The 12,010-nt window shown below is 34.6% G+C and overlaps 1 protein-coding gene and 1 pseudogene across 1 annotated transcript in view; one reads left to right on the top strand and one right to left on the bottom strand.

The window, feature by feature from the left end:
• SPOCK3 (SPARC (osteonectin), cwcv and kazal like domains proteoglycan 3) overlaps nt 1-12,010 on the top strand; it is a 473,254-nt gene that overhangs the window by 311,953 nt on the left and 149,291 nt on the right. Inside the window, exon 6 of the mRNA XM_077757608.1 lies at nt 10,074-10,188. Within this exon, the coding sequence (XP_077613734.1) occupies nt 10,074-10,188 (115 nt within the window). The remainder of the gene's footprint in view (nt 1-10,073; nt 10,189-12,010) is intronic.
• LOC144226245 (U2 spliceosomal RNA) lies at nt 11,860-12,001 on the bottom strand (annotated as a pseudogene).

Raw genomic sequence — 12,010 nt, 5'->3', positions numbered from 1 at the left:
CCCCTCCCCACCCCCATTCACACTCTGTCTCTCAAAATGAATAAAGGTTAAAAATAAAAAAACCAAAAAACAAAATTGACCTCAAGGTGTCTCCCTTCCCCACTCTGGGGTCATGGCCCAACCACCTGAACAAATCCCATAAGCCATCAGGGTTTACCTTTAGAAATCTAGAAATCTTTTACCTTAATTTTTTGTCTTAGTCTTTCTAGTTGACATGAGAATTTAATCCAAGCATAGCAAGATGCATTAATCATTGCATAGACTCCTACTTGGCCTACAAGGAGAAATCTAGGATAATTATTCATAAAACCCTGGGCAGTCAGTTGAGGCTGACCTGAATGCCTGCTGGGAACAATGTGGTATCACTGATCACTTCACCTAAGATCAGTGACAAATGTGTACCAATTGGGTACCTGATGTTATAGAAAGAAATTCCTGGTGAGGTGCTCATAAAAAATGAGTCTAGAATTGAATGACCAAGTATGGATTCATTTAGGAAAGATCTCAGTTTTCTGAGAGCTACCTGATCCACTGGTGGTGCTTCCTAAAGCAGTTGAAGTTCTCTTAGACCACTGCTGAGGTGCGACTCACCATGTTTTCTATATGGAGGCAAATTATTGCCTGTTTTCCATACAGGAGAATAGTTCCAATAGTACACATAGTGTCGTGGAAACAAAATAACATTAAAACCGGTGTGACTTGGAAGTAAGAACTACATTTTTCTGTGGACAGATTGACAGTGCATCAAATGTGACCTTCCAGCCTGCTGGAAGATCTTTGGTTTTCTAATTGAGTTAGAATAATTTATTTGACTTCTTGTTTTTGGAGTGATGCTTAAAAGCACTCTGTTCAATCTGTACAATTTTTGCAGCAGCCAGCTGAATGGCATTCAGTGTCTCACTGAATGGTGGAGAATGGAAGTGGGAAAGGCTTCTGGAGGTATTGGCAGGTGCTTTGCGTGGGAGGCTCAGGAGCTGATGCCATCCTTTTCTCTTTCTGATAGGCTTCTCAGTTAGATGAAGCAGAATAGAGAGGAACACATCAAGGGAAAGGAGAATCCAGCATTTAAATTTAAGGCACTTGCAACACTTTGGGAAAGCCTACAAGGGCACTTTCCTTAAGGAGGAAAGAAATAGGGGTGGCTCTTAAAGACAAAAGACCGTTAACTTCTCATCCTCCGCCATTTCTCACAGAGTCTAAGGTGTTCCCTCCCTAGGCACTGAGCTTGTTGCTCTATAAACACAAGGTTAGTGTGCCCCAATAGAGAAATTAAAATTTCCCCTTTCTTCCTATCAACTCCTAAACGCTACACACAAACATTTCATCTACAAGAGTCCATTCCAGGAGGGACAAGGGAAATAGGAGTTAGAGAGATGCATTTTGTTCCCAACTTTGAGCCGCATGGACTACTGTCAGGGGACTTAGTGAGCAGTGTGATCCTGGGCCATGTTAATCCAACAAAATAATCCAGGTGGCTGAATGGGAATTAAGCTTGAATTCCCATGGTTCCTTTAGGCCAGGCTGTCACCTGCAGGAAAAGCAACCAAGCCAGCCTGGATTTGTCACTGGGGGAAGGAAATAAAAAGCCTGAATATTTCAAATAAGTACCTATAACCTCTTTTCATCTTGTTAATTACTAAGGACCCAGCTGAGAGGATTAAATTCCCTTCCTGGAGACAGCAAAATTCAGTGACCAAACTGCTTTCCTAAAGTGAAGAGGCAGTCAGAGTCCTCTTTGAGATTTTTAAAGAGACCATACCAATGCTTACAATATCAGAAGCTTGTGGATGGTAAAGGGCATTAGATACTTTACCCGTCACCGTGTTTAGGAATTTTGTGATAAAAGGTACACAGCTGTCAGACTACAAATAATCCAAAAAGTCAAACATGTGATGCATGTTTTTTTTTTTCAAAGGACAAAAGGATGTGGCCAGATTTAGCAGATGGTACTGGGATAGCAATAGCATCACCTGAAAAAAAATTCAACAGAGACTTGTAGCTGAAAGGGTCCATGAGGATTGTGGAGCCTTGAAGATAGGGAGTATGACACAGCATGCTGAACAGCTTCCAAATAAGCCTGTTGGTTTAGCTGATATAAAGGAACAAGCAAAATGCCCAAGAGAGAAGCATGTACATTTCAAAACTCCACAAGTCCAGTTAGATACTGGGACTGCTTTATGGTAGTGATGGCCAAAGGAATAACAGACTGAGCATTGTGAATCCACCCAAATCGTCCTAAGAAACTTTACTTAGCAAGCAGACTTATGAATTTTGTCAGGAGTTTATTCTGTCATCCCTGCTGGTGGGATTGGAATAATATTACAGTCAGAGTCATTGAGACTGAAGCTACTGACTTTCCAACCAACAGGGCATCATCTGTAGAAGGAAGTGGCAACAGTGGCAAGATTTTCCCACTAGAAAACTCTTGGCTCTTGGCTCTTTCTTGATAAGGGAGACTTTACACTGATTTATAACATAGCAAAGTGTAAACATATATAGTACATTAATACCTGCTATACATTCAGATGTAGAAGCAACTGCAACATATATTGAGTTGGCCCAAAAAATCCTCACAGAAAGGTCATGTTGACTTACCTTCCATATTGTAAATGTGCCCAAACCTCAACAGTTAAATCCAGGGTCACCTTTCTCAACAGAACCTGGAATGCTGGGTGATGCTTGCATCCAACTTAGCCATACAAGTTTGAATCTCTTCCCTAGCCCAAAGCTCTTCAGTACATTTGGATGACTGTACATGGCCTGTGTCTCATTTGGAAATAGAATGCTTGACTCTATTGTATTCCTCCTCCTGGCTGGAGGATAGTGAACAATAACCAGAGCACTATTTAATTAGATTCAGCCAACCTTACCTCTTGCTGCTCAGGCTCAAAATTTTCAATAGCAGGTAGAAGAGTGGATGAGCCTTTTTCCCTTTTGGCTCATGACTCAGGTGAGAGCATTCTGAGCATTCACTATTGGAACTTGGGCAGTCTTCTCATAACCTCTAATCTGGTCCATGGGGCTTAGTGTCCTTTTATTTCCAGAAAACTATTTACCTGTAAGCTTCCCATCCTCATTGCCAAAAGAACTGTGAAAGGTCTTAGATTCTTACCCTACTTGCAAATAGATGCCAGAGTTTACACATGCTAGCAGAAGACCTAAGACTCCTGGCTCAGAGACAAAGGAATGTATTACTTATGACACAAGAAGCATAATGTTTATATTTGTGTCAATTCTCCTTTTGCCACCAGTCCCACAGGGACAATGCACAGAAACCCAGTTGGATATTCCACACACACTGGGTCTGTGTCACAGCTAAGGAAATCTGGATATTTCATAATGGGCTGTAAACAAGCCTGCTCAAACTTTGCCTTATGCTGAGACACTATTTTTATTTTACTGGGAAGCAAGCAAATCTGCCCTTTCTTCCAGAGAGAGGAAGAATTATCACTATCTTGCAAAGATATTACTATACAAACAAAATTGGATAGATAATACAAAACAAAAGGGTATCAGTGCCTCTGCTCCTAAGATGTACAGAAACACAGGATGTCTAGAAGGACATGTCCTCCAAGACTACAAAATAGTAAGGTAGCTCTAAGATGTCAGAAAAACTACATTTCCCAATAAAAGTCATAGCAGATAAAGAGGATTGCTACAAAATGATTAACATGTTAATTCACCTGAAAAATCTAATAGAATAAATCTAATCTTGTATGTATGTAATAAAAATGGTTTTGAGGTATATAAAGCAATTTCTACAGGGAGACATTGTCAAATGTCACTCGCACATTGTGAGGCTTCAGCCCTCCTCTCTTAATAATTAATGGAGCTACAGGGAGAGAGAAAATATAAAGTTAGGTGCCTTCCCTTCCCTCCCTGGCTCACAGTAAGTCAGTGGATCCACGGCACAGTGGTGAATGGAGAATAGTTGAACCTGGAAATACAGCATGCCGGTGGGACTACTCATGCCTAAGAACATGGTGTATTTAGTGGGAAATATTACTGGAATTTCTATGCTGAAGAGATGGCCAACAAGATTGTTAGATAGGTTCTGTTGGGCAATTAAGAAAGTAGAGTGATCATATAAGTAAACATGTTTTTTATTGTTGGAGAAAGTTCTTACAAATATGGAAAATGGGAGGCTGGAAAGAATCTTGAGATGTTGGATTGGAACTGGAGATATCAGTATGAATGCATGTTAAGTTTTTTATCAGATAAAAATATATAGAGGAATATTTGGAATTGGTTACAGATGTATTTGTATGTGGGGTATCCTAGAATGATACTTGTTCATTTATAAATCTTAATAAATTGTTAACTTCTGAAAGGTTAACTTGTTTGCTTCTACCATTTTGCCACCTCTGTCTCACCTTATCCTTGTTGGTTTTCCCTTTTAAATGCACCTTTCTTATATAAACTCATCCCTTACAATGTTTTGGTCACCCAGTTAACAGGTCCATCTTCTTTTCCATAGTCAGCATTGCCAGGATTCTTCCTTTCCAAACATGTGTAATGAGCCATGGTAGTCATAGATGCACCTGTATTTTTGTAGTGAGTCAACAGACGGCCCTCTGGAGGTAGTGTCTTCCCAGGTTACTCCCTCAGGTTTACTCAAGAGGAAACATTAATTACACAGTGGGAAAACTAAGTTTTATGTGTTTGTATCTGTGTATCAAACTAATGGCACAAGCTCTTTCCCTTTTAACACATTCCAAAGTATATCACTGCTACCAGTGCATAAAACTGGTTAGGCGTTAAAGACCATTCAGCATATATCTTAGTTATAATAATAGTACATAATTTGAAATAGATTCTTGGTACTTCCTAGGCATAATAAACAAAAAAATGTGCTCAAACTCCAAGTTCATTGAAATAGTTAATATAAAACCTTAAATGTGTAAGCCCCATAGACATTGAAATGTATGCCCTAGCTACCGCACTTTAGTATTTTTATGTTTGTATGATTGTTAAAGTCATTAAAAATTTCAGGTCTTTGGAATCTTTTCTCTTGTTAGCTAAATTTAACTTTCTGCCCTGAATCCTTCATATCCCTGTGTATTATTTTTAAATGCATCCCTTGTTACTTATCGCCATTTATTTTTTTAAAATTTACTCCCATTTATATGTTAATATAATTTCTTCTTATATATTATCCTAATTTTGAGGAGTACTTAGTATCATGACCTTCTATTTTCATCCACTTCTTAATTATTTTTTAACCACTCCATACCCTTCTGGAAGAGCCTGAGTTGGTATCTGCCAAAGCACATATTATATACTAACATTAATAATGAAAATAGAAATCAACAGTAAGTTAAAATGATTTCACTACTTTTATGTATATATTATATCAGTAACCCAACACCATGGTTTTTTTTTATAAGTTTTATTTTCATTCAAACTACTGCTGATTATTGAAAACAACATTTGTCTGGAATAATTTAAATAAGAAGCTTAGTTTGATGAAAAAAATTAATAAAATCTGTGAGAAGCAAATAATTGTAAAATAAACACTATATTTTTGATAATTTTTAAAAATTATCAGCAGATTTTGAATTCTAAGATACCTGTTAACCATGATGGCCTTGCAATGAGAAAAATACATAGGGGATTGCTGCATTGTGCACAAAGATCACAAAATAAGAGACGTTTGATAATATATGATCTTATAACTCAATCAAGTGATTTCTTATAAAAAGCAGTAAGGTTTTATATATATATATTCACAATCTCAACTGAGGAGAGGGAATAAACAATTCTGACATTCTAGGACTACATTGGATTAAGTTGATTTAAAAGTACCCCCCTGTACATCTGTGAACATTCTCCAATACTCTTCAAGGAGAAATCATGCAACAAACAAACAAACAAACAAACAAACAAACAGTATTTCATCAGTTTTGAGTCCATAACCCATACGTTGAGTAGTTTTCTTCTTGGCATGTTCTCAGTTTGCACTACAACATATTGTAAGGTTTGTACCAAATGAGGAATTTCTTTTGGGAATCTTTTGTTTAATTTCAGAATAAAAATATCTGTAATAATAATTAGAGATTTATTGGTTCAAAGAGTACACTACACTAAGAGAATAAATTCAGTAAAATAAGGGCTAAGTATACTATTGTCTTATTTTTTCCTGGCAGCTCTTGGTCAGATAGTCTAGTTGCCAACTGTGCAATATCTTAACTGGTTCATGACTACATGATGAGGCTTGTAAATTTACTAACCTGGGTTAAAGTACCCTTGCTGTCCTCATGTCATCTCCTCTCAGCTTAAATGCAACTAGTCTTTATAATACCTAATTTCTAGATGTCTGATAGAAACAGTTTGAGGTATAAGGACTAAGGGGAAATTGACTTGCATATCATTTAGCCATAAAGATTGCTTAAGTGAAGGACTTTAACATTCTTAGGACCCAGTTGCCCCTTCTCTCATTTTGTTTTGCTTAATAGAATCTGTGCTCACATTTCTAGTGTTGTCCCTTTTAAGGGACAGATCTGAATAAGAATATAGGAAGACTTTAACCACCACGTTATAGGACTTTCACCTTGTGCTGAGGGGGATACGCTATAACATTTGTATGTACAAATTAGTTTCCCAAAATAAAGTTTGTGGTGACAAACGGAGAGGTTTACTCACAATAAGTAAGGTGTTACTTCTTAAGGAAAAGTAGAGTGACAAACAGAAAACAATGGTGTAGTGTCCACTTTAGCACATAGGGTTGCCAAAGATTTTTGCAACTCTCTGCTTGTCACTTATGCTACAGTAATAATGTGTGTGGGTAACTGGTAAATCCCAATGAGTGAATGGATTCAAGTCTAAATCAAGTCTTTTTTTCCCTCCTCTGGTTGTCTTTGTATGTGAAACACCAGAGTGGGGATCAGAAAACCTCAACTGAAGAACACTTACTTGCAGAAGGGTTAACTATAGCTGACTATGAGGAATTCTATTCATGAGAGCTCTTAGACGTGATATTGGTTGTCTAAGGAATTAAAGATGCATAATGTAATATATTAGGCAGTCCAAGGTAAATTAAAACAAACACTAAAAAAAGTGATTCATAATATTCCAAATTCCCAATTTATTTTTTCTCTTGAATCAAAATTTTCATCACTACAAAAAGAGGACATTGTTGCTATTTTTACCTACTGCTAATTATATCTTGTTCTACCTGAGAAGCACTATAAAATAGTGCTAAATTCCATTTTAGCCATGCATTTTTGATCAGTTAAAATTCTCTGAGCTTCACTTGAAAAACCTATTTTTAAAAATACGCCTATCTTACCTCATTCAGAATATAATGCATCAAAATTGCTTAATACAGTGTTTGCCGATAATGATACCTCAAATAAAGTCATCATTTATAAACTGTGTATTTTGTTGTTTTATCTGAAAATACAAAAAACCTGTTGTATTTTCAGGGTTTTTTTTTCTGGATAATTTAAATACTTGAAACTTGTATTTTATACCACTGTTTTTACCTTATATGCATTACTTTAATGCATGACCAAAAAAAGAATGTTAAGGAAATATGGAAGGAATCTTGAGAATTCAGTTACTTATTTATTGTCTTTTGATTGACTAGTACCTAAATCAGCCATTATTGACATTGGAGGTCAGATAATGCTTTTTGGGGGGGCTTATCTGTGCCCTCCAAGATGTTTAGCAGGTGACCTGGCCTCTGACTAGTAAATGCCAACAGTAATTCCTCCGGCATAAGTTTAGCAATCAAAAAACATTTCCAATTGTCCCCTGGGGGCAAAATTACCCCAACTGAAAACCTCCGATTTAAGCCACCCAACAAGACCATAGTGATTGCATCATCTTAAAAATCTGTAATAATAACCTGTCTCAGTGTTTATTACCCTGATGGTTAGGGTCTTTTTTATGAATAGACTAAATCTTTCCTATAGTAAGATTACATTTTCTTCTTTGATCCTGTAATTAAACAAGTGACTTTAACTTAGCTTGCCCTGATAAATGTCAACTTTGACCATGGAAAAATTCATTTTGTGGGCTTTCTTTTCACAATAACTCCTAACTTAAGAATTCTTAATGCTCAGGGTCTTAGATAATCAGAAATGCATTAATCATGTCTTTCTCTGCAGAATTTCCATTTTTTGGTAATTATAAACTAATGAGCATGCCCTTTATGTGATATTTCAGTTCACTTATACCTTTATAAATATTTCAGCTTTGTGATAATTAAGTAAATTGAATGTCATTAATTAGAAATCCAATCAGTAGATGTAGCTAAAAAAATATTTTAAAATAGTACTTTTAATGTCCTAATATTCTTTGAATACATTTATTTATGAAGATATGTGTTTTAAAATCAACCCATAAGTAAATAAAACTCAATGGTTTTCTGATTACAGGAAGCTAGACTCTTATAACTATGAACGTGGGATGCATTATAGATAGCAAATGCTATCTTTCTGATTCTGTTGGTCTTTACAGAAGTGTAACAGGAAAAAAGTGTTTGGTAGAATCATTCTGAAGAATAAATTGTTTTTACTTAATAATTCTTTTTCAAAACTATAATTTCACCATACGCAAATTTTAGACAGCTTTGAAATTTGTGCTTTGTCAAAGAAAGTTATCTAAGAGGTGAAACTTTTTTTAAACTAACAACTCATGTATTTCTGTTGTTCATACAATTATTTTTCTGGTTTTCATTTTCTTTGAATAAAAAAACACTTTTAAAATAAACCACATTTGGAATATAAAGGGGTATGGCATAGCACATCTTTGGAGGGAGCTAACATATTTTCATATTTAAAAATTCAGTATTAGCTATAATTAGTATTGACTTTTGGCTTTGTCTGCTCAGATTTACAATTGTTCTTGAACTTTTCTTAATTTTGTCATAAGTCAGAATTTTCATACACCAGATCCAGATTTCTGAAATATTATGTTAATATAAGTTACAGTAAAATAATATATATTAATTTGAAGTCTCAAAGTTTTATGTAACTTATCTGAGTTTCAATAAAGTGCTTATAATTTCTTATTTATTTCTATTTTTGATTAGCTAATGGGCATTTTAATCACATTTAAAATCCATTGTGATTTTATAAGTCAAAATCATTTCCTTTAATTACTTAAACATTGAATAATAAAAAATAATTTCTTTGAAAGAATTTATTCCTCCAAAAAAGGCCCATTAAGCTACTACAAATATATTCCAAGTATACTTTTTACTCATTTGTTGAAAGACTCGTTATGAATTTAGCCTGTCCATTAAAGAGTTATTTGACAAAGAAAAAATGTTTTACAGATATGAGTAATCTGATTAGTCATTGGGTGTATTCTGTGCTTCTTGGTATCAGCTGAAGCTGAATTAAATTAGTCACTGGTGCATTTGTCGATTGGAGCCAGAAAGTCTGCCCTATTTAATTTTAAAATAATTTGCACTGAGTAAATTATGGACGTAGCCACTAAAGAAATCACATTACTTCAGAATTAGCAAGATCTATTTCTTTTAAAGTAGGAAACTAATTATTGCCTCTTAAAAGATGGAGTAGGCTTACAATTTTAAAAATCATGTCAAATTGTGCAGTTATGAAGCATTAAGAATGAGTTAAGGTACTCAGGCTTAAAATTTTTACGAAGAGTAATGTTTACAAAGAAAAGCAAAGCAAAACCAAGCTAAACTGAAAACAAAACAAAGCAATTCCAATACACCCCCAAGCTTCATGTGCTATAATAATTTTGAATGTTTGACTGTAATTTCATTCAGCTTGTGTTACATTTACTGAGAGCCCAGTTCATGGTAGCTGTTGTTCCAGGAAAACTACCTGTTTGATTCTTAAAACTCAGTAGATTCTGTTATTATCCCAATTACTCATATTAAAAAAATTGAGACTGAGAACATTTAAGGAACTAGTTCCAAATACCATGATTAGGAATTAGAACTCATAGATTTGAAACCAGGTGTAATGTTCTTCATTCCATGCTATTCATTTGCCTTGTACCATAGCATGTGTAATAGAATCACATAGCATGTGACTTTCTGTTAGTTTAACTAAATGTATCTAAATAACTATTTTTTTTCTCTTTGTATACAGTGCAAACTAGAATATCAGTCATGTGTCTTAGGAAAACAGATCTCAGTCAAATGTGAGGGACGTTGCCCATGTCCTTCAGATAAGTCCACAAGTACAAGCAGAAATATTAAGAGAGGTAAGTGATAAACACTCATTCATAGTTTTGTATTTGTTTTCTCTATTAAAATGTTTTGCAATCAATGTTGTCATTAAATTACACAATGAACTGTCTGCCTAACATTATTACCTTGTAAATGAAGGTTCTTTTCCTTTAGTCTCAATTATTTTAGCAAGTGACATTTTTCTACAGATCCCTATTTATCTTGATAGTAACAGTTGGATACCTCTTTTTTACATGTTCACCATATATGAAAAATCTAAAGAAATGCCTTCTATAAATTATTGTGTCTAAAATGTGTTTGATGTTCCTTTTTTTCTTTTAGAGCAAGACAGTGGTAAAACAGTGGGGGATACAGGAATTTGATCAGATGTGAAACTAGGCTTAGTAAGAAACTTTTAAAATAAAGGGGTCTATCATAGAAAAAAATATATGTTATATATATAGTATGTATGTGTATATGAACATTTTCCTACAGAATAATTTAATTAATTAAGCTTTCATTTGAGTAGGTCTGGAGTCTAAATCTTTTCATCAGTTTGATGCCTAATAATAAAATAATGAAATATATTAAACTCCATATGTGTTATTATATGCAATTTGATCTTTTGTAGATTATTTATTGTAGTTTACACAGTATTACTTACATGTTTGAGGTGCTGTTTATGCCTTTAAAAATATCTCTATAGCTTCTGGTTTCAGTTATTCACAACTACAGATAAGGAAGGAAATACAAGGAATAGATATTCCTCCTTTAAGTGAAAGATTATTTTAAAGAGCATTGTCATCATTTATCATATATTTTATAAGCATATAAATCTTATAATTTAATAATAATTATTGTGGTTTCTTAATGAAGACAATTGATTTTTGACCTTTTTTCTGAAAAAAAAATCAATAATGGATAAATGGATAGGAAAACTATTAGTTAATATGAAGTTCATTTAATATAAATTATGTATTTTCTTTTTTTAATTTTTTTTTTGAGAGAGAGAGGAGGGGAAAGGGCAGTAGGGAGGGCAGAGAACCTGAAGCAGACTCTGCACTGACAGCAGAGAGCCTGACGTGGGGCTCAAACTCACAAACCATGAGATCATGACCTGAGTCAAAACCAGACGTTCAAATGACCGAGCTACCCAGGAACCCCTAAATTATTTATTTTCTTAAACATGGTATACCATGTTTATATTTTATTTTATTACAACAAAATGTTTTATTTTGTTTTAGTTTTTATTTAAACTCCAGTTAGTTAATATACAGTGTAATATTATTTTCAGGTATACAGTATAATGATTATAAAACTTTTGAACTTTAATTATACTACTTTTATTGGACTTTACTCATTAGGTAATATTTAAGATCATTTAAAAATGAAAACCAGGGCACCCAGGTGGCTCAGTGGGCTATGTGTCCTACTTCCGTTCAGATCATGATCTGACAGCTAGTGAGTGTGAGCCCCGCACAGACTCTGTGCTGACAGCTCAGAGCCTGGAGCCTGCTTCCGATTCTGTCTCCCTCTCTCTCTGCCCTTCCCCTGCTCCTGCTCTGTCTCTCTGTCTCAAAAATAAATACACATTAAAAACATGAAAAAATAATGAGCACTGAGTGTTATGTGGAAACCAATCTGACAATAAACTATTTGTGAAAAAAAAACATGAAAAAATATATTATATCACCTTTAATAACACAACTAGGTCAATTTTACTACTCAAAAGTAAATTGATTTGCAAATTAATGGTAAGCTAGTGCTCAGACACTAGGCAATGTGCACAAAGACAACTGGTGGAAGAGGAATCTACACTTGATCTTAGCCAAAAAGCCAAGAAGCAATGATTAGAAA

Source organism: Crocuta crocuta, unplaced genomic scaffold (genome assembly GCF_008692635.1).
Source record: "Crocuta crocuta isolate KB4526 unplaced genomic scaffold, BGI_CrCroc_1.0 scaffold203, whole genome shotgun sequence".
Taxonomy (NCBI): Eukaryota; Metazoa; Chordata; class Mammalia; order Carnivora; family Hyaenidae; genus Crocuta; species Crocuta crocuta.
This window is presented reverse-complemented; position numbering and strand designations above follow the sequence as displayed.